This window comes from Colius striatus, chromosome Z, assembly GCF_028858725.1.
Source record: "Colius striatus isolate bColStr4 chromosome Z, bColStr4.1.hap1, whole genome shotgun sequence".
In the NCBI taxonomy this organism is placed as follows: domain Eukaryota; kingdom Metazoa; phylum Chordata; class Aves; order Coliiformes; family Coliidae; genus Colius; species Colius striatus.
In genome coordinates, this window is record NC_084790.1 from 62,729,315 (window position 1) to 62,752,928 (window position 23,614).

The 23,614-nt window shown below is 38.6% G+C and overlaps 1 protein-coding gene across 5 annotated transcripts; it reads left to right on the forward strand.

Annotated features, from left to right (window-relative positions):
• The first annotated feature begins 8 nt into the window (after positions 1 to 8).
• ABHD17B (abhydrolase domain containing 17B, depalmitoylase) lies at positions 9 to 22,532 on the forward strand. 5 transcript variants are annotated; one of them, XR_009820831.1, is made up of 5 exons: positions 9 to 95; positions 6,371 to 6,845; positions 16,202 to 16,381; positions 17,255 to 17,598; positions 22,457 to 22,532. XR_009820831.1 is itself a non-coding variant. In XM_062017884.1 (5 exons), the coding sequence occupies exons 2-5, from the start codon at positions 6,379 to 6,381 to the stop codon at positions 17,472 to 17,474; spliced, it is 780 nt and encodes a 259-aa protein (XP_061873868.1). In that variant the 5' UTR covers positions 9 to 95; positions 6,371 to 6,378; the 3' UTR covers positions 17,475 to 21,438. The 5 variants fall into 5 exon arrangements, 3 of the variants coding, with proteins under 3 accessions (XP_061873868.1, XP_061873866.1, XP_061873867.1); XR_009820830.1 differs by having other exon boundaries at positions 17,255 to 19,560; positions 22,457 to 22,529; XM_062017884.1 differs by lacking the exon at positions 22,457 to 22,532 and having other exon boundaries at positions 6,371 to 6,604; positions 6,692 to 6,845; positions 17,255 to 21,438.
• The last annotated feature ends 1,082 nt before the right edge of the window (positions 22,533 to 23,614 follow it).

A 23,614-nucleotide genomic window follows, 5' to 3' on the forward strand; every position in this document is an offset into this window, starting at 1 on the left:
AACCGGCACCCCTCCCCCCGCCGGCCCGGCGTTCGAGCGGCGGCGGTTGGGAAGGCGCGCGCCGCCGCCGCCGCCGAGCGGAGCGTCAGGCGCAGGTACGGGCTCACCTTCTTACCGGCGGCGACGGGGCCGGGACGAGGGGGTTAAGGAGCGAGCTGCCGCGAGGGAACTGCGAGGAGCGGCCGGTGCGGTCCGGGCTGGGGGTTGGCGGTTCCAGGACCCGCTTCCGAAGTGTGGCGGCGAGATGGCCACACGGCGTGTCCGGCCGTGGTCGGATATTTGCCGCCCTTGTTCTCGGGCTGGGATGGGCGTGTGGCGGCCCCCGTCTCGGGGCTGCGGCGGGCATCTGTTTTTCCTCAGCGACGGAAGCGGCGGCTCGGCTCCTACTAGACCCAGGCAAAGGTCTGGTGGCACTGGCGACCCCGCTTTCCGCGTGCGGGCTGTGGGAGCCTATGCCCTGCCACTCTCGGTGCCAGCAGCAGCCCCGCGTGCTGCGGGCGGTCTTAACCTGGCCACCCATCTCCAGGATGATGCCCTGGACGCCTTTGTGTAGTAAACTGGTGCGCTGGCTTTCAATGCATGTTAAATTCTGACTTTCAGCGGCTCTTTGGCGGTAGTGTCTTCTCCGTACCAGCGTTGTTGGTTTGCAGGAACTCTTTTTTAGAGACAGACACCTAAAGAGTTCACTTCTTTCTCGCGAGCCTGATGTATTTCTTCTACTGTCTGTAGTGGGAGTAACACTGGCCCTAAGATTTGTCAGGTTAAATTAAAGTATTTGGCAGAAGGTGGCTAGAAAAACTTATGTACAGAAATAAAAGTAGAACTATCAGAACGTCGACCATTTTAGAAGTGCAGTTTCTTGTAGGTGATTGACGGATTAGTGCAGTGAAGCCCCGGACTGATGTGACTGAAATACAGTCGGGGGCTTCAGCGCCCGTCGGCCTGTGGATGGTTTTAGCAGAGCGGTTCCGTGGTGCTGTCTTGCTTCGAATATATGAAACATTATGTTATCCGGTTTAATCTCCCTATTGTGTCTCTGATGTCTTCAGATGGTTGAATTGTTCTTTAGGCGAGAGTAATATCTGTTTTTTTCACTTACTGTTTTTTTAATTCCCTTTCCTTTTTCAGCTGTGCTGTTAGGTTTTGAGTTAAAACCATCAGTAACAGACTGACGTCTCTATGTATGTTAAGTTTCATAATATTTCTAGGCTTTGTGAGAGTAGTAAAGCTGCTTATTTGTTTAAAATCAAAGTGAACAAAATTAAGTTTTGGTCCTCTGTTTCTGTGTAGTTGCCTTGCTCTTTGAAAACTCCCTTAAAAGAGTTACTACATGGGATCTCTGGGTATGAGTTTTTCATCATTGAATAAACTTCCTCAGTGTTCTTTTCCAGACCTACTGTGTATTATTTCTATTAGTTTAATTATTAAAAATTCTTTTCTATTATTTTAAAAATTATATTAGTTTAATTATTTTTATATAATAATTGAACACTGATCACTTTTTTTCACTAAGTATTTTATTGCTGTAACGGTTCAGAGAGATTGTGGAGTCTTCTTCTCTGGGGATCTTTAAAACCTGCCTGGACATGTTCCTGAGTGACCTGATCTAGGTGGACCTGCTTGAGCAAGGGTGGGTTGGACTACGTGATCTCTAGAGGTCTCTTCAAACCTCTGCCATTCTATGAGGATGTTCATACCCTCCTGTTCCATTTTTGCAGATATTGAAATAAATATTAGTCCTTCAGTAGTGGCTTAAACTCAAGCTTTCGTTGCATTGTATTCAATGAAAGGGTGAGGGAAACTACTTTAGCTTCATATTTCAACAATATGTAATGAAAAATTGTGATTTAAAACCAAAACGCAACACCTAAACAACAAACAAAAAGCCCAAGAATTTTAACATCTTGCCTGATAGGGTTAAAGCGCTGCTAAAATTTACAAACCAGCACCTGTGTGTACAAATTTGACTTTGTTCTTGTGAATACTTACTATGAAATAGTAACTATTAAGTACTAGGTAACTTAAATAGTAACTATGAAGTAATTTAATTTAAATGTACCATTAGAATAACTTGTATTTTATGTAAATATAAGATTTCTAGATGAGTGTTTGAAAAGGTTGGGCTTTTAAGACTAGCGTGTAGTAAAGTACTCAAAGATATGAATGATTCAAGCCACTCTCTTGTTATGATTTGTGGAGTGGGGAGGACATGAATAGTTGCTTATATGAAAGAACTGTATTAGTGTTATCCTAGGAGTCATGACATAAATATTTGAGGTGTTTTTCAGATTAGATAGATTTCCACAGCCCCCACCCCTCCCACCTTCCATCACTGTTAATGTAAAGGTTAATTGCCCAAGAATGGATTGAAATTACTGCCTGTGGGCAGTTCTACATTCATGTTTTTCCTCTGTTACTGTTTTATTCATAAGAAAGAGATGAATTTGATAAAAGTGATCACGCCTTCCTTTTAAAAGCTATCCCAGAAGGAGTGGGTGATGCCACTTAGGTCTGTTCTGTTTCTTAGTCTTTCTTGATGCAGTAGTAGAAGTTTATCAATAGTTTTCCACAGTTTTGTCCAGAGATTTTTTTCTGCTTAATTTGTATGAAGAACACAGTATAAATTTAATGTAGAGATATATATTTCTTTTATCATTTTGCTGTTAGTAATTTTATCAACATTGGGATTTGTATTTGCAGAACAACCCTGACTTCCTTATCTGTACTGAAGTGACAAATAGAAGGTGAAATATTGATATCGTTGGGATGTGTTGATCTCTGTGTCTGAGGATGATACTATGATGAGCACAGAGATTTACATAATATGTACTCAGAAGGTATCAGTCTGTAACTTCTGTATTCACAACATATTAGGCAAACAAGTCCCATTAAAATTTTTCACCTGTACTAGTGGAACTATATGGTTAAGGAACTATATGATCAGTGTTGTTTTTGCCCTGGTTTCAGTAAGAGTCCAGGTAAAGCATACATCAAACCCATATGCTATCAGAGAGGGTTTTTTAAATGCTACTTCACTTGTGATACCTTGTTCACTTTGCGTAAATTATATTTTTTACTTAAGAAAATAATTCTCTTAAGACTATTGGTTTCCAAAGCTTTTATCAAGGCTGGTTGATGCTTTTACCGAGTCTGGATGGATGAATCGTTAAGAAGTCACGTTGCATATGTTCTGGCATTAAGAACATTAAAAAGCCCTACTTCTGTGGAGTAGTATTAAGTTTAATTCCTGAGCAAAGTATCTGGGCAGTACATCTGTTGAGGAAAGATCATGCCTTTTTAGTTGAAGTTACGACATCTGGTGGATAACTACTAGGCTGAAATGCTGATTCAGTTGAACTTTTAAACATTGGTATCAGAATTACTCTATACACCCTGGGGACTCTCTCACATCCTGGTTCCACTCCAAATCCAGAGATCAAGAACATACTTATGTTAACACAATGAATGACAAACCAGTTCCAGTACAATGGAAACATTGTTTGCAGTTAGTTGAAGGTGTGCACCCGAGGAAGTTCAATAGGTGTTGTGTTTCAGATTTGTTCAATTAGTTATGCTAGGGATCTGCTGTTTTTCTCTGATCTTCTGAGTGAAGAAAATGGCAAGTATTTGTTCTAAAGGACAGAATTTTTGCTAGCCATTTTTTAGATGGAGAACAACTTTGAATCAGAACCTTTAGTTTCAGTAGGCAATTTCTACTGGATTAAATGGATATTTTGTGAAGTCCACAGTCTAGTATGAAGGGGAAGTAAACTGTAGCCATGGTCTTCAGCATAAGTGATTTGCCATGTGTGGCAACAGCCCATTTTTGGTAACTGTGGTCACTATACTATATGTGTGAATTCCACAGACCAGCTTTTAGTCTTCTGAAATAACTTTGACAAATAACAAATATTTTCTGAGTGAGATCATATTTGCAGTGTTGCTGGGCTGTTTATAGTTATAAGTAATGTAAAGTCCTGTTTTAATTCTTTACAACAAGTGAATTGGGAAGCAAGTATGATATTTTGTAGCTATTGTTTGCTGGAACAGAGCACAATCTGCTGTTTCTGGTTGGATGAGGCTGTTTATACCTCACTTTTAGATGTATATATTCTAATTTTTTTCACATACAGTAGTAGTATTTTTTTTCTGCCCCATAGAATAGATTTCAGTATCTAGCCTTTGTTGAAAAGGTGGAAAGACTTACACAAATTGATTTTATAATTTCTGATAGAAATAAAGTGTGATTTAATATCTGATCATAAGTACTTCTTGCAAAAAGAAAAAAAAAAAGCCTCTTGAGGCATCACAGCAGTTTCACTGGGCTACGAATTAGAATTTTGTAATAAATGTGAAAGAAGTGACTCCTTTAGTGCTCACAACTGTAAGAGAAGTAAAAATTGAAAAAAAAAAAGTTGTTTTTTTTTTTCTAAATATGAGATCCCCAGTCTTTTGCCCACCCATAGACCTCTCCAGGTTCATCTAACTTGCATGTTAAAATTAAGCTTAATGTCTAGATAATCTCACCTGACAGGGAACAGACGAGCTATTCCAAATTTGAGTGTTTGCGCTGGTTGCATAAATACATCAGGTGATTGGTTTTTTAGCTGGCAGAAATATGGCCATTTACTTTCAGGATCTTTGTTTAAGAGACAATTTACCTCTGTATGAAGGGTAACCAGTACACCCTTCCTGCCACCTCCTCTAAATTGGTAGTGTTGGTCATCCATATGTAAGAATTTGTCATTTCCCTCTATTTTGAAGCAAACTAGACACTTGGTGTGAAAGCACTTGGCTGTGGCAGCCTTGGCAAAAAACTGGAGATTTGTGCCCTGTAAAGAGGAGTAGTATTCCAACAATGGTTGTGCTGTCCCTCTGTGTTTACTACCCTACAAGTATACTGTGTAACATTGTATTCAGTATGCATTCATACTCTACCACAGTCACATACCCCGAATATGGATAGTTCTGTGATCTATGTTCAAAAGTTCTTGCAGCATGTCCTTGAAGCTGTTTTAAATAGAAATTTATACAGACGAGAACTATGTTTCTATGCAAGTTAGAGGACAAACTTTGAAATATGATCTAAATATGACCAAGTGTTATAGTTAGCAGTAAAATTTTATTGTTTTGTTACCGAGGTATATCTGAAATTACTTGGGAATGTGGACATTAGCAATCAGCTGTTTTGTTCCCATTTGTAAACTTGCATCTGGCAGTCATAGCTGGTATATGAAACTGTGTTTCTGTTTGCAGTGTGCTGGCAGGAACTCAGCTTAAGACCTCTGGATAGATTTGAGATGGAAAAGTTGTTTAAGCTGAGACAGCATGTCTGATGCCTTAACACAAGGAATGTAGTGTATCTTAGGTGTGCTGGTTTCCAGAATGATTCTTGGCAAATTTCATTGCTCTTCCTAGCTCTGAGAAAAAAAGTATTGTCAGAACACAGGATTTCCTTCTCCCTACTATAAATTAAGAGGACACGATATCTATTTTGAAGGCAACTGTATCTTTACCTAGCTTGCTTTTTTTCTCTTTGCAGTCTGTTAACCAATGTCTTGAATTGGTAGAACAGATTTGCCAAATATCTGTAATGGAGCATCTGTTTTGGGATGGTTTTGTTAAGGAATAAGAATAGTCATATTATTAATATAATCCCAGTGGTATATGCAATACAGGAAACCTTAGCTACTAGTTTCTTTGAAGGGTTTGGAAACATTTATGTCAGCCAGTATGTGAAGCAAGGAATAGTTTATTGCAGGATTTTAGCATAACTGAAGGTCTCCAGCATTTGCCGAACCAGTTGAGGCGTCTTATTTTGCCTTCTAAGTTTTGACCTTCATGCACCTTTCATCCTGCTGATACTGCTTGGTGGATTTTCATACTGCAAACTCATGATTGCAACACATATTCTCTGTATTTAGAAAATGGTGTGGTGATTTTTGACTGCAGAGATCTGGATATCCTTAATATCCTGCAGATATTGCAACATATTTTAATTGTTCTTTATAACATATGTATTTGCCAATGGCATAAATATTCTTCTCTTGATTATTTAAGATGAGGGGTTTCATTTCCTCAAAAAAACCTCCAAAAATTCATGCTTGTCTTGTTCTTTTCCTGAGTAATCTTATTTTAGTTTCAGTATCTGGCAAGGCTTTAGAGTTATTACTCTAATATGACTCTTTCTAAAGTAGCTAATAATATCAAATAACATTATATATGGAAATTTATATATTTAAGTCTAGGTTTTGTTGCACATTTCCACTACAATTGTGTGGGGGTTTTTTTCTGTGAATTTTTTCTTTTCTTTTTTTTTTCATAAAGGACTGTAACTAGAAACTGATACTATTTTCTTTTCCTGTTACAGCGTAGAAGATGAATAATCTTTCCTTCAGTGAACTGTGTTGCCTGTTCTGTTGTCCACCATGCCCAGGGAAAATTGCCTCCAAACTGGCTTTCTTACCTCCTGATCCCACATACACACTGATGTGTGATGAGAGTGGCAGTCGTTGGACTTTACATCTCTCAGAGCGAGCAGACTGGCAATATTCTTCTAGGGAAAAAGATGCCATTGAGTGCTTCATGACTAGAACAAGTAAAGGTAACAGGATTGCCTGTATGTTTGTGCGTTGCTCGCCTAACGCCAAGTATACTTTACTGTTCTCACATGGGAATGCTGTTGACCTAGGTCAAATGAGCAGCTTTTACATAGGACTGGGTTCACGGATTAATTGCAACATATTCTCATATGATTATTCTGGATATGGTGCAAGTTCTGGGAAACCAACAGAGAAGAATCTGTATGCTGACATTGATGCTGCTTGGGTGGCTCTTAGGACAAGGTAAGATATTAGTTGCCATATTTCTTTTACAGCATCCTTTTCAAATGGTTGTACTTAATCTGCCTTGGTAGTTTAAACTGAAGTGCTGTATTTTATGATTAATAGATTCATATCCAAGCTGATCTGTGGTGCCTGTGAAGGCATTTTCAGTGTTGTTCAGAATCAGCATCTAGTACTGATACACTAGAAAAATGGAAATGGAATGAAATTTAATAAGGTGTGTTTCAGTCTTGAACAATTAGAAGACAATCTTTACTGTCACAGTTTGGGATCTCATTTGGAAATATCAGAAGCTAGGAAAAACCTATAATAAATGATGCCCCAGTAACGGAGCCACTAGTGTGATGTGAGTGGGAGAAAAAGATGGGTTGTTTTTTCAGATAATTTCATAACCTGCTTTTTGTGTAGGTAAAAAGAGGCTGTGGAAAAGCTGGTGACACTCTGTATCTCTGTATGGTGTTAGACCACCTTTTTTGTGTGTGTGTGATTCAGACTGGCAGCTACAGTATTGCCAAAGATAGCTTTGTATGTAAAACAAAAAGATTGTTTTATCTTAGCTAAGTCTGATGTGTGGGAGAGATTGTAATTGATCTGTTTAAGCACATTACCATGGGAATAAAAACTAGGGATTTTAGTTGATGTTAGCTCAAATAGACTAAAACAGGACAAGGATAAAAATGCAAATTGAAAAGACGTTGTTTAAGCAATTACAAGCTACTGCACTTAGGGAGATAAGATAGTAAGATGAAAGACTCTTGAGTTCTCTAATACAGGTAAGAATCCCAGACATATAAACGCAGCACTGAATAACAGCTATTTTGAGAGCATTTTTAACCATGGTTTGTTGCATTTAGAGCAATACACCTCTTGTGTTTAAGTACCCAAACTAAAAAAAAAAAAAAAAACCCATAAAAAAAACCAAACCCAAAAACCGCCCAAACCAAGGTGTTTTTTTAATACCATGCAATCATAAGGATCCAAATATCCTGCCATCATATTGCGGTTTTTTTGCACCAAAAAGCTGTGAAAAACTGACTTTAATGCAGAGTAGTAACATTTAGTCATTGTGACTTGAGTTTAATAATATAATATTAAGGATGTGACTTAGTGTAAGGGCATTTGTAAAGGCTCTTTATATCCAGGAGCCTGGTAGTTGTTCCAATGACTTTAGAATTTGATCAATGTAATATTAACTATTTTCCAGTTACTTCAGAGCATATTTTCCTTTTCCAGTCCATTAAATACACAAATTGTCATGCATTTCTTTTACATTATAAAAAAGGTGTGATAATTCTTTTGAGAGAAGCAGAAGCATATTTTATTCATATAATAAAGTAGAGGGAATGTCTTATTACCATAAGCATTATACAAACACAAGGGATAGGTATTTGGCCTCATGTTCAAAACCGTACGTGTTTTGTTAGATTGGGTTTTGGCTTTTGATTACAGTAGAAAGTGAGATTATTACTAGATGTCTGTTCTGTAAGCCAAGAGCTGTAACAAATGCACTGGTGACTGTGGTTTGTAGTTGGTACAAGATAGCCACTTCATGAGATGCCCAGTAATGTTGACTAAAAACATGAATTGATTTTTGAACAACATGGAAGACAGTCTGAATTGTTATTCCAGAAAACGGAAGAAAACTAGATGGTCTAACTTCATTGTTTATGTTAGTTTACAGGCTCTTTATTTATGAACTAATTTGTAGTTATTGTCTCTTCCTTCCCTGACAAATTTTTGGTTGAAAATGTGAAAAGAAATATGAGTGCAACTTGAATCCTCACCTGCATTCTTGAACAACATGTAGTGTACCTTCCCCAATCAAGTAAGATTGTTCATGGGATTGTTCATTCCCATCTGAACGTGCTCTTTGCTGAACAGACATTGTCAGAGGGAAATCTAAATAGGTACTCCATGTATCCACTCTTCCCTCTTCTATTCAGGAATGACCTCACCACAATCCCATTTGCTGTCTGCATTTATCTTTCGTGTCAAAGTTTTCTTTAGAAATACAGAATTCTGTGGCATGTATAGAGCTTGGATTGGTCAGTCCTTTGGATTTCACAAACACAAATTAATTTTTTTCTGTTTCTTAAAAAGTGTTTGGTATTACTAATTTCCACTGTGGTACTTTCAGCAGCTTTCCATTTGGCAGACCTTGACTTGTCCTTGTCTCTGAATGCAGAATGTAGTAGAGGGAAGTCCAGCACAGGGCTCTGGATATAGTTGCTCACATTGTTTGGTTACCCATCCGTGGTATTCTCTTGAGCCCTGCGACAGTGTTCAGCTGTGTTTAAATGCTCAGCGAGTATGTAGACCAGAGCCTTTGAGCATTTGTGGCAGCATTGATTCACTTTTCTAGCGTAGCGTGTTCTGTCAGTGTTAACACTGGCACCATCTTTACCATTTTATAATGTAAGAGTTTTGCAAAAACAATTTAATTCAGCGGATCATTTGCAGGATATATGTAAGTATAGCCATAACTCCTTTTGAAATTCATACTGATGGCATGAGATAAGAAAGGGATCTTAGACTTCAAATTAATTAATTGAAGAAAAGGATCCTAGACTTCAACAGTGACAAAGAATGGAGAAATTTTTTTTTTTGAAGGCTGATCGCAGCCGCACACAGCTCCCTGCATTCCTTGTTCTCAAAAATGAGATCATAGGACTCAGCATTAAAAGGTATTTCTGAAGTGATTGTTACGGTGATGTGGACTTCGTTCTACATTTGACACAACTACTTGTGTTGGAGATGTGTTAGTATGTTAAGTTTTGTATCTCTGAAAGACAATCCAGATAGTTCAGTCTGTAAATTGTTAGAATGTCCAGAATGACTGTTAGAATGTTAGAATGACTGGACACCTAGGGTGAAATAGTGTTGGACTGGTATTGAGGGTGATGGTGAGGTTGATCCAATCCCACTTTCTTGAGATTGCCGTTAAGGGTATGTGAATATTATCATTCATGTAAATAAACACAGAAAGATAATTTGTCAGCAGATTGGAAGAGGTAAAGAGCAAACACAGATTCTGAATTGTGTCCCTATTCTTTACTTGCTTTTTAAGTGTTTTATTACAAAGCGGTAGCTATCCATGTGTATGCTGACTGTGGAAGAAGGCAAGGTGATTCATTGATGTCATGTTTGGGAAAGCTGCACATTATTGCATATTCATGTGCATAGGACCATATAAAAGCTGCATGTGAAGACATTCTTTTTTCTGACTGTCATAGCTACAAAAGTGTTGAAATGCCAGGACTCATTTTGGGATACGCCTGTTTTCCTCTGTCCTGGTCTCTGAAGCCTTTGATGACACCTTAGCAAGGATATAAGGGTTTAACCAGCCTCAGGCAAATGCACGGCAAGTGGCACTGGTTCAGAAACCTGAAGACTTGCCAGAGTTGCCTCATGACCTGATTTACCTTTAGGAATCAAAACAGCTTTTTCATTGTTGCTTATCATGGGCTGTATAGTAATTGAAAAATTGGATGCTAAATTTCACCATCGGACTGATATGTCCAAGTGTACGGTGTCTGTAGTTTGAACAGTGAAATACAGGAATAATATGAAATCTATTTGGATGTTGACTGAAAGTGTTCCTTTGAGAAGTTAGAAATGTCATATTCTTCTCATTCAAAAGCAGGGATGGTGTCTGGTTTTTTTCTGCTAGAAGATGAAATTACTTTAATTTGACTGTTTGGAGAAAAACTGAGCTTTTATTGAAATTGATAAAGTCACTCAAGGTGTAATGAAGAGAAATCTTGCCAACAAAACAAAGTACTAGTAGCATTGTAAGGTTTAGAAAAGGCCAAACCGTCATGAGAGAGGCAGAGAAGATGCGGTTTGTTGATTACTACATGCTTGTTCAATGGGCTTGTCTCTTACACAACATAGTTCCCTTTTTCTTCTAGCAATATTACATGTATATAAAGAAGAAGAATATACATTTGAGTTGAGGAAAAGCAATATGGTCATGAATTTTACTCCTGGCCTGGAATGTTGAAAGGTGTGAAGGTTATTCATGCCCTTCATGTTCTGCAGTTTGCAGCTGTAATTCTATGTGTTTTGTTTGTCATGACAAAAGGTTCTGAAACATGCATTGAAAGTTCCCTCAGGATGTTCCCCTTTGTTCCATGTGCCCCAGGCATTGCTGTCAGTTGGTTAAATGCATGTGTCACAATAACTTCAGGAACAGCACCCTTTCTAGAGCATGTATTGCATATCTTTATGAATATTTCTAAGGTTGATTTTAGTGATACTTTGTAATGTAAACAAGTCTTCTGCATTAATTGCAGCAGTTCAGAAGTAAAAACAGAAATTGCTTTCCATCTCCCTTAGGTATATCATGGGCAAAGTTGCAGGTTCCCTTAAGAGCCTGCAAGTATAGTATAGTACTTCCAGCTGGTATTTTGTTGTGAAACGTAACTGAAGCTTCAAAAAAACCAAAACCCAAACCAAAAAACCCACTCATTACAGCCAGGCATGCATTTTATAGTTTGCATATTGCAATTTGCATCCAATGAAAGTATATAATATGATGAATATCCAACATAAATTATGTAAAATGTATTTGTAATTAAAGTGCTCAAGTCAGATGGGGCTTTGAGTAACCTCTGTCCTTACCTGTGGTGATGGACAGGAGTAGATCAGCTTCCAACCCAAACTGTTCTATGAATCTATGAAAACGATAAAAGAAGGAGGGAGAAACAGAAAAGAGATGAGCTGCCACTAAGATATGTGTTTACTAAAATGCAGAAAAGGTCTTGTCACAGAGACAGAAATAGAAAGAAAACAGTGAAAGAGTTTCTGCTATGGCACATTTTTAAGTTTGTCACAAAGGCAAGGTACTGCATTGCTGTTGAGCAGATCATCTTTTCCTGACAGAATCTGAAAAGATCAGGCAAGAGTGCTCAGGACTGATTTTTCTTGCAAGAGACTTCGTGTATCCCATCAGCATATGTGGGCTCACAGAAGAGGGTATTTACCTTATTAGTCACCCTGTGTTAGCTTAGGCCTTGATTCTAGGGAGTGATCTGATGGTACAGGTATAAGGTATTGGCTTCCTTCTTCCTTTAACCCAACAATGACATGTCATTTCTTGCCTTGCACTGAAGACGGATAGCACAAAGGAGCAGAAAAGCAGTTGCTCCCCTTTTCCCAGAAGAGATTTGTTTACTGAACTAGTTGGTGAAGCCCAGTGAGGGGCACCCACCGTGGGGCTGAATATGCAAACAGGAAAGGGGTCCTTTTCTGTTTGGCTATAGCTTAGCTTCGTGGTGACGTTAACCTGTACCTTTAGTGCAATAATAAGGCAGAAGTTTGTGAGTGCTCAGACACTGTGTGGTTTCTAGCGAGCTCACGTCAGTAGAGGTACATTTAGTTCTATAAAAACTGCTCTTTGAGTTCCATGTGCCTCCAGGCAGGTAGCTCTTAGATGCGTGAACATAAAGGATGAATCGGCTGTTGAAAGCAATTTAAATGTTAGTTACTAGGGAAAGAGAAAAATGGTGTGGGTAGCCATTAAACTGTGGAAAATACCTGTCTCAATTTTATGGCAGATTCAGTCTGTAATAACTTGACCCTGAGTAAGTGTGCTTTCCCTGAGAAAGTACATCTGTGCACAGCTACTTTTAAGATTTTGTTCCAATGTCCTTTCTGGTGATTAAAAAAAAAACAAAAACAAAAACAAAAAAACACCAAAAGAAACCCAAACCAAACAAAAAAATCAACAACCAACAAATAAACAAAAAAACACCCAAAACAAAACCCCAAAAAACAAGCCAAGAAAAACTCCACCAAAACCAAATCCCCACCAAACTGAAGGTCTGTTTATTCTAACACGAGTTATCTAAGGTTACTTGAGTAGACAATAGTGTTTACATTACTCCTATCATCAACATAATGAACTTTCAAAGCAACTAACAGGTTTTACAGGATGTCTTTGAGCACTTGTCACCAGAACAGCTAATTACAGCATATGGCTCTGTAACTGTCAAGTTCCCCTTTCTCGGGATTGTATGTAATTCTAAGGCACTGATTAAGAGAACAATATTACCACCACTTTTTCTCTTCGTTTGACACTTCCTCGTTTAAGAGACCAGATGTTAGTCAACTAATAATTTTCTGCCAAACTTCTTGGGGTTTGTGGAACTGTCAAAAGGAGGAATAGATGAATTTTACAACTAGGGAACTTACCAGCAGTTATCTTTCCAAGAATTCTTCTTTTTTACATTGGGAACTGATACTTTTGGGAGAGAGGGACTAAGGAGCAGTTGAGTTTTTCTCCAACTTTTCAGAAGTCTGTTCAGGAGAAGAGGGAATACTGGAGACAGACAAGGCAGATGTTTTTCACTGGTTTCCAAGCTTTTCTTGTTTGGGTTTTGGTTTTTGGGCTGATTGGTTTTGTTTTGTTATTGAGCCAGAATATTAAAAAAAAAAAAAAAGCAGCTTCAACCACCACTTACGGTCATTGGCCTCACTAAAGTAAATGTTTCCAAACTGCAGAACAAATAGTTTCTGGTTGGTGTTGTGAAGGCAATCTGTTTGGCTGTGATGGTGAAAGAACTGCTTTAATCTAAATGTAGTAAATACTTTTCTTAGATTACATTTTGTAGCTAATATTTAGCTATCTCTAGGCTGAAGGGTTTTGATCCAAAAATAGAGGGAAAATAATGAGAAAGAAAAGTATATCTTGGAGTATGTGTTCTAAGTGTCAGTTTTTACTTCTGTCCAATGGCCTGCATTTGAGGAAGTGTATGATAGTTTACAAGGTTTTTGAGAACTGTTATGTCTCTGTTTGGAGAGAGGGGACTGGAGCATCTTCCTTATGAGGAAAGGCTGCAGGAACTGGGGCTGTTTAGTGTAAAAAAGAGGAGACTGAAGGGGGATCTCATTAATATTCACAAATAGAGGATGTCAGGAGGTTGAGGCATCCCTTTTTTCTATAGTATCTAGCAACAGGACAAGGAGTAATGGGATGAAGCTGGAACACAAAAAGCCCCATTTAAACCTAAAAAAACCCTATTTAACTGTGAGTGTGAGGGAGCCCTGGCACAGGCTGCCCAGGGAGGTTGTGGAGTCTCCTTCCTTGGAGGTCTTCAAAACCTGCCTGGACACATTCCTGTGCGACCTGATCTAGGTGACCCTGCTTCTGCAGGGGGATTGGACTATATGATCTCTAAAGGTCCCTTCCAACCCCTACCATTCTGTGATTCTACGATAACATGCTGTGCAAACTCTGTGCCATACTAATGATGCAAAGTGTTAGGTATTTATGTGAGTTTAGTTCATACTATATGAAAGGGATAGAAGACCATCTTGTACTTTCAGAATGAACAAATACAGTTTTAATTATTTTAATTTGAGAAATTAATTGTAAAGGGAAAAGTGCTAGGCTATTCTCAGGTGTTTCAGAATAGACACAGAAGTAGTGAAGACCTTAGATTCATTTTTGTTTCACAACTTTGCTTTGTTGTATTTTTGTATGTTGCAATTTTGATAAAATCTTTAATTATTTTTATTCTCTGATAACTGTTGTGTGGTGTAGGACTTGCCTGTTCTAGGCTCGCGATTGAGTTTTAGTGTTTTAGAGCGCTTAATTTCATTAGGATCCTACAAACTCTTTCTAGGAAACGCTGGTGATTAATTAAATAGTCTTGATACAGATAGATTATGTTAATGTATTTGCAGTAATACTTTTACAGCTTCTATGTTTCACTGTAGTAGAACACAATTGGTATAAATAAATAGTTAAATAGACAGTATTAACTATGAACAGTAGATTTTAGCCTAAATTTAGAAAGCTTATTGGAAGAAAGGTTATTGGGGTGCCTAACGATTTCTGCTAGTGATACTTATTAACTTTCTATTACCTATTGATGTAACACAAGATGTTTTTGGTGGCTTATTGAAAACTCCTCGTGAATTTTTGGATTTTTTTTTTGTTGGTGATTTGAAAGTTTTAGGACATGTGAAACATCTTTTTTCTCCCAATGTTCTTGGTTTTGAGACTTTCAGACTTGTTTGGTGGCCTGTATTGTTACCATACAGTTATTTAGCTTATACTTACTATTTATAAGATACTAGACAATTTTTCATTACCTCTGTTCCCTTGGCTTTACTGGAAGTTTGCAAAATGTACTAATTTGAGAACTCCTTTTTGAGTACAGGTGTTACCTTGTTTTGACAGAAAAGATGCATGTGTTTGTTGTAGAAGAGGTAATTATTGCACTACACTTAAACTGAAAACAGGTTTTTAAAATTGTAGTTAGATGTCAAACATTAATCTTATCTTAAGCTGTTCCACAGTGATTTTAGACTGGTGTACTCTGAAAAAGCTGAAAAAACTTTTGTGAATTCCTATAGTGCAGGGCACAATCTGTTCCTATTTATGATGCTTCCCTTCCTGAAGAAGTGAAACAGAGGTACCCAGATAGATAGTTTTGCAGTCTGAGCATGGACTGAGAGTACTTTGTTAATAAATAGATCAATATATCAGCAGCTCATTTCTGCTATGGGCACTGTTCCTGCTAGCCTGCTGCTTAGAGGCTTTTCTACTGTTACTTGGGAACCAGCTGCTCTATGTCCACAGTAATGCAGAAAAATGTATTAGACCTGAATTGTACTAGTATTAACTAGATGCTTCATGACTCCCTTATTTACCTCAGGTAATTACCGAAAAAAAAAAAGTCTTTTCATCATTCTAGGAGAGAGGATTTGACTTTAAATTTGTAGTGCTTGTTGGTCTGTTAGAATCATGTGTTCAGTTGGTTATTCCTCTTGCTAGCTCTCAAATCAATTCAACTGTGATAAGAAAGAAATATCTCAGCTACTGCATAGAATGCATAGTATTTTGATTGCTATCAGTGTGGGCATGATTTAGGTTTAGGTCCCACTAAATTGCTGAGCAATGTTAGCGACTTGCAGCTGTTATCAGGAATCAGAAGAATAAAATGAGTTTTTGCAGATCTGACTATGCTTCACTTCTTGATAACCACAGAGCTAGTAAGGCTGTAGTCAGTGTTCTGTTGTAGGGCCACTGGAGTTACCAGTAAAGGCTTTCAACTAGTATAAAAGTCATAACTGCAGTCACAAATCCGTATTTAAAATAATAAAGCCATATGTCAGTGTCATTCAGGCATAAGGCAAAACAAAATTACTGCAATACAAAGTGAATAATTATCCCTTTAAGTTAAAAATGTTACACAATATCCTTGCTTGTTCTCCCAGCTCCTGTTTCATAGTTTATCCTCTTCAGGACATTTTCATCTTCTGAAATGCTTTTGCCTTGCTATGTAGTTGCAGTTCTGTCTGTTTCAGTTTATAAGCCACTTTTGTTAACATTTTTAATTTTCTAGGTACGGAATCCGCCCTGAAAATGTGATTATATATGGCCAGAGTATAGGAACAGTGCCATCTGTGGACCTTGCTGCTAGGTATGAAAGTGCTGCTGTAATTCTTCACTCTCCACTGACCTCAGGAATGCGAGTAGCTTTTCCTGATACAAAGAAGACCTACTGCTTTGATGCATTCCCAAAGTAAGTTGTAGTAGTTTTTGTTCTGCAGGCATTTTTCTCTGTTACAAAAGTTTTTGACTAGGAAACAAACATTACAGCAACTTGTCTGAAATTTCTTAAGGTTAAAAAGAACAGTTGGAGAAAAATCAGAGTGAGTAATAACAATGAAGAACATTTGAATTGAAGGATTTTACAGAACTTTGTAAATCTTCCAGGTTTTTTGTATCTCTAATCAATTAAGTGGGTATCAGTTAAAAAAAGTTATTTGTTTTTCTATATGTAATGCGTAATACCACCTAGTTCTAACAAGAAGTTCTAATCCAGTAAATTAGTCTGGGTAACTGTGAATGAAATTTCTTGCATAGATTTGTGCAAGTAGCAAAGAATGGAAAAATAAGTAGAGCTTAACAGAAGAGAAATCCTGTCATGTATTTCAGAACTAGTTGGCCATTACAAAGTAATGCACTTGTCTCAAAGAATTACTTGTATTTTGAGCATCTAACTTCAAAGACCTTTTTTTCCACTCAGACAAAAAGTGCTAAAATTCTCTAACTTTTCCTTAGAGCGTTTCAGTAAAAAAATGTAAAGTAGTATTTTCTTCAGACATTTTTTCTTTTGAAGTGAATATGGTAGTGAATACCACTTTTAGATGGATTGCTTTGTTATTTGATCCTAATACTTTCCAGTAGTGTCCATCTTTTCTGTGAGGCTTTACATGTGCTTACTGTAATGGCTTCCAGGGTATTGATAAGATCTAATTTTCTAATGATTTAAAGAACTCCAGAATTTATTCCTTAAAGCTATAAAATGTAATTAAGAAGTGAAACTGAGTGTGATCCTTCAAAAAGATTTAATAAAGCTCACTGTGTTCACAGATGTATCTTTTTCTTGCAGCATTGACAAAATTTCTAAAATAACATCTCCTGTGTTAATAATCCATGGGACTGAAGATGAAGTAATTGACTTTTCACATGGTCTAGCATTATTTGAGCGTTGCCAGAGACCTGTAGAACCACTGTGGGTAGAAGGAGCAGGCCATAATGATGTGGAACTCTATGGACAGTACCTTGAAAGATTAAAACAGTTTGTGTCACATGAGCTGGTGAACTTGTAATTATCTTTGTATATTTACATGTGTTTTCATTTCACTGCAGAACTGCACACCTTGATAAATACATAACATAAAACCTGAAGATTGTGTTTTCAAATCATCTTGGTTGCCTTCATTAAATGTACAGGTAATGATTTGTCAACATAATTAATGAAGGTTTTAATGCCAGTATTGTAAATTGGAATTACATGATCGTGCAGTCAAGCTTGGTAGTTCATGTTACTTTGTGTAAGGTTTTTTTCTTAGATGTACAAAAAAATCACAAGGAGTACTGTATGAAATTTTAACTATTTGAAATCAAATGCTGTAAAAGTGTTGCCAAATGCTTTACCATATCAAAACCAAGTTTATAAATATTTTTAAACATCTCAAAACGTACTGTGACTTACTCTCTTGCACAAATGTAAATTAAAAAACAGACTTCTAAGCAGTTGTTCTGTAAATGTAATAGCCGTGAAATTTGAGCAAATACTAATGTATCTAATAGTCACTGGAAATGACCCATGCCCTGTTATAGGGGGAACAGGTCAAACTAAGTCTCTTTTTTTCATGTTTTTCATATTTTTTGTGTTTAGTTTTAGTTGTTTTGTTCTTGTGTTATTCCTTCACTTTCAGATTTAACAAATTTACCCACTCATCTTCTCAGCAGTCCTAATCTTGCCACAACAATCATAGAGTCATAAAATGGTAGCGGTTGCAAGGGACCTTTAGAAATCTAGTCCAACACCCTTGCAGAAGCAGGTCCACCTAAATCAAGACACTCAGAAATGTGTCCAGATAGATTCTGAAGACCTCCAGAGAAGGAGGCTCCACAACCTCCTTGGGCAGCCTGTGCCAGGGCTCCCTCACACTCACAGTTAAATAGCTTTTTCTTATGTTTAAATAGAACATTTTGTGTTCCAGCTTCATCCCATTACCCCTTGTCCTGTCACCTAAATACAATAGGAAAAAAAAGTGGTGCCCCAACCTCAACCTCCTGACATCCACCATTTAGATATTTGTAAGTATTAATGAGATCCTCCCTCAGTCTCCTCTTTTTTAGGCTAAACAGCCCCAGTTACTTCAGCTTTTCCTCATAAGGAAGATGCTCCAGTCCCCTGATCATCTTGGTGGCCCTGTGCTGGACTCTCTCCAGAAGTTACCTGTCCCTTTTGAGCTGGGGAGCCCAGAACTGGGCACAGGACTCCAGATGAGACTTAACCAGGGCAGAGTAGAGACAGGGAAACAGAATTTCCCTCAACCTGATGGCCACACTCTTCTTGATGCGTCCCAGGATGCCATAGGCCTACTTGGCCACGAGGGCACATTGCTGGCTCATGGTTAGTTTATTGTTAACCAGGACTCCCAGGTCTCTCTCTGCAAAGCTGCTCTCAAGCAGGTCAACCCCCAGCCTGTACTGGTGCATGGGGTTGTTCCTTCCCAGGTGCAGGACTCTGCACTTGTCCTTGCTGAACCTCATGAGGTTCCTGTCTGCCCAACTCTCAAGCTGGTCAAGATCCCGCTGAATGGCAGCACAGCCTTCTGGGGAATCAGCCAGTCCTCCCAGTTTGGTGTCATCAGACAGCTTGCTGAGGGTACACTCTATTCCCTTATCGAGGTTGTTGATGAAGATGTTGAACAAGACTGGCCCCAGAACCGATCCCTGTGGAACTCCACTGGCCACAGGCCTCCAACTCTGGGTTCTGTTGTTGAGCCAGCTCTCAATCCACCTCACTGTCCATTCATCTAAGCCACGCTGCCTGAGCTTTCTGATCACGATGTCATGGGACACAGTGTTAAAAGCCTTGATGAAGTCAAGGTAGGTGACATCTGCTGCTCTCCCCTCATCTAGCCAGCTGATTGTGCTCTCATAGAAGACTATCAGGTTGGTCAAACAGGATTTCCCCTTGTTTACTCATCCTGATAATCATCTTTTCCTTCATATGTTCAGTGACGACATTCGGGATGAGTTGTTCCATCACCTTTCCAGGGATGGAGGTGAGGCTGACCGGCCTGTAGTTTCCTGGGTCGTCCTTCCTGCCCTTTTTGAAGATTGGAGTGACATTGGCCTTTCTCCAGTCCTCAGGCATCTCGCCTGTCCTCCATAAAGGTACAGAAATGATGGAGAGAGGCTTAGCAACCACATCAGCCAGCTCCCTCAACACTTTTGGATGCATCCCATTAGGTTCCATTGACTTAGGAGTGTTAAGCTTGCCCAACAAGTCTTTAACCTCTTCCTCATCCACCCAGGGCAAATCTTTTGTTGTCCAGTCAGTCCTACTATCCTTGCCAAACTGGTCTTCCTGAGGGCCAGCCTTGGCCATAAAGACTGAAGCAAAGAAGGCATTCAGTAGTTTAGCTTTCTCTGCATCCTCAGTCACCAAGGTACCCTCTGTGTTCAGTAGTGGGCCCACATTCCCCCTAATCTTCCTTTTGCTCCTGATGTACCTGAAACACCCCTTCTTCTTTTCTTAACTTTCCTAGTCAGGTTAAATTCTAAAATGGCTTTAACCTTCCTGGTTACACCCCTGCATGCCCTGGCAATGTTCCTATACTCTTCCCAAAAAGCCAGCCCCTGTTTCCGCCTCTCACAGATGGCTGCTTTGTGCCTGAGTTATCCCAGCAGTTCTTTGTTCATCTGTGGAGACCTCCTCCCTCCTTTTCCCACTTTTCTACTTGTGGGGACACACTGATCCTGGACTTGGAGGAAGTGGCACTTGAAGATTGACCAGCTCTCTTCACACTTTCTACCATCTAGGATCCTAGCCTATGACATCCCTCCAAGCAGGTCTTTGAAGAGGCCAAAGTCAGTTCATCTGAACTCTAGAGTCACAGTCCTGCTTGGTGCCCTGCTTCTTCCACACAGGATCTTGAGCTCTACCATCTCATGGTCGCTGCAGCCAAGGTTGTCTCCAGCTTTCACATCCCCAACCCAGAGCCTCCCTCTTTTTCAGTACTAGTGCAGGGGCTGACTCAAACACACAGCTTTCCCTGCATGGGTGCAAGAGGATCCTCCCTGATTATACACTCCCTTGGATTGGTAAGCCTTATGCATCTCATCTTGGTGTGCAGCTGAGGAGCCCTCATCATGCATTCCCTGCTCTGCCCTGTTTCCCAGTTAGATGGTATGGCTTGTTCTTTGACATTTCACAACCCACCCCCCCATGTCCTTCAGTTTAAAGCCCTCTTAATGAAGTTGTCCAGCCTATTCCCAAATATTCCAGTGCCCTTGTGAGAGAGGTATATTCCATTCTGCCCTATCCGATTACAGTCCCCAAAGAAGGTTCCATTGTCATAAAAACCAAAACCTTGTCAGCACCAGCCTCTTAGCCAGGACTAATTGTGCAATTTTTGCATTAGTGACTTCCCCTTTTCTTCTGGTGGACACAATGGAAGAGAAATGCCAGAAGTTAACATTATTGTAACATTAATATCATACACATAATTGCTACTGAGGCCATTAAAGTACTTTGAAAGCAGTAAAACTTTTTAAATCCCAGAAGGCTTTGTGGACAGTATAGTTTTAAACATGTGTAGAGATGCAATATTTCATTAGAAATAATTGGGAAATTTATCCAACTTTGTAATAAGCAATTTACAAGTTAGCAGTTGTCTGATCCAGCTTACTTTTGAATGTTTGGTGTAAAAGCTTATTGTATTTTGAGTATTGTATGGAAATTTTACTAATTGCACCTGGATAAGATGGGGATAGGGGCAAGAAGAGAATGTTGACATTTTTCTACTAACTCAGTAAAATAAACTTTGTAAGTTGCCTTTCCCTTGAATGCATTTTGAGTAAATAAAACTATGAAAAGTAAACTTAGTTATATGTAGACTCTTTGTTAACAAGGTTAATATTCCAGGAATACACACTGTGCTTCTAATTTCAAGGCCTTATGTAGTTTAATTGTTCTGCTTGGGTTTTTTGTGATTTGAGACTATTGTATACTTAAATGTAGCTTCAAGTGTTGTGAAAACTTTGGTTAAGATGTGTTGATTAAAAGTAAACAATATTCCACTTCCTTGCTGTTTTTCCTTTCATTTTTTTTTTTAAAGAGCAATATTTGATCGCAATATCAAAAAAATAAGCAACGCCCCATCTACTTTAGGAAATCTGAGAACTAAAGCAGTAACCCCTTATAACAATTGTCAGCACTTTATCAGCGACTATTGTTATGACCACCCTCTTATCCCCAAGCCTCATCTTACTTCATTCTGCCATTCAGCATACAGTTTTTCTACTGCAGAGCTTCTTGTAAACATTCTTCTGTTGTGAGTTCAAATTTGTCTTTCTTTAAAATCACCAATGACTTCCTGTCTTGTGTTCTTTTGTTTATTAATTGAACAGAAAGAAATTTAAATTTGTTCTTGAGCAACTAGGTTTGTTTCCCTTTTTGATCAAGTATGTTTCAGTGTGTTCAGAACTTCAGTGTGTTCAGATTATTATTCAGGCACAGTAAGATTAAAGATTTTCACACTAATCCAAGATTAAGTGTGCTTAAATAGATATGTAACTCAGCTTGTTTGCATCATACTATATACACACTTTGATTTAACGTTCTTACTACCTTCCAGACAGTCTCTCTGATCTACGTGGAAATCGTTACCATTGTTTCCGTGCTTTCTTTGTGATAAATGAGTTCTGTTTTGAAAGTCCCTCATCAGAAATTCTTAAATAGAGAACGTAGAACTGTAACTAATAAGTGATATAGATTGGCTGATAATACTGCAGACTGCAGGCAACTATCTGATCATGTTAAGCAATGTTATGGCACTCTGAAGTGGACAAGACTGCAAAAGTGGCATAGCAGTTTTGCTCCTTTTTTTGCTGTATTGTGTTGAAGCAGAACAAGAGGCATGACTGACTGTTTATCTGCAGTAGATGCAGCTGTGCTCAGTTACACTGATGAGTAAGAGTTCTGGTCTCTTTCCGACTACTTGTGGTTAATTATTGCCAGTTTTTTCTGATTTGTATTTCACACCTAGATTTTTTTTTTTTTTTTTAGATGAGTTGCTTACTGAAGGACTTAAAATCGGTTTCGGCACAACCTAGGTTGCTTTGAGAATTGTGTGATGGCAACAGACATGTTATGGACATAAAGCATCTCTGAGCTATTGCAGCTAGGAGAAGGACATGTGACATGGTGATTGTCTTGTCCTTAAACCATAATTTTGGTGCAATTGATAATGGGCTGTTGTTTTGTGTTATAAATGCAATTGTCTCATGATAAACAACAGTTGATTCATCATTCATTAACAAGATAATGCTAGTATTTCAGGGAAAAATAAAAGTATTTTGCGAACCCTGTGATCTCATTCCATTTTTTTTCCCTTTGAGACAGACATTTGTCAGTAAAGTGTCTTTTTCAGTTCTGGAAACACTGGCAAATCAATTTCAAAAACAACTTTATGTAAAATATGACATTACATTCTAAAGATGGAGTCTTTTCAGACATATTTTGCTGTCTCATATTCCAAGCTACACATTAAAGATATTTTAAAAAAAACCCAAAAAAACTCCCTTCTCTTTACTGTCTTGTGGCAGCGACAAATTCTACTCTATGTTAGGTTACTCCTATTGACTGATTTCAAACTTGCTTTCCTTTGTAAGCTTACTTTAGTGGGGGGAGAAAAAAAAAACGCCTGTTTACTTTTGGGGTCTTTTAATTAAATGATGCTTTTCAGCAGAGTACCTCTCACTGGGCAATGTTCCAGGTCCTATAGTTACTTTTTTTTCTCACTATACAATAGGCATTTTAAATATCTTTTAAACAAAAATAAGAAAAATGACGCTTGAGAACTAGAGGAGAAAGCATCCTCTGTAAGTAAGGGGCTAATCACTTCAAAGCAGCTTTACAGAAAAGAAATTGGGAACCCTGGAAGACAAGCTGACTATCAGCCAGCAATGCACCCTTACAGCAAAGACCACCAGCATCCTGGGCTGCATTAGACAGAGACTTGCTAGCAGGTCAAGGTGATCCTTCCCCTCAGCACTGTGAGGGGAGGCACATCTGGTGTGCTGGGTTCAGTTTTGGGCATGCTAGGGTAAGGAAGATATGGATGTACTGGTTAACAAAGTTCAGGGCAGGGTCACAGCTGTGGCTGAAGAACTGGAGCATCTGTCATAGGAAGGGAGGCCAAGAGAGCTGTGACTTCAGCCTGGA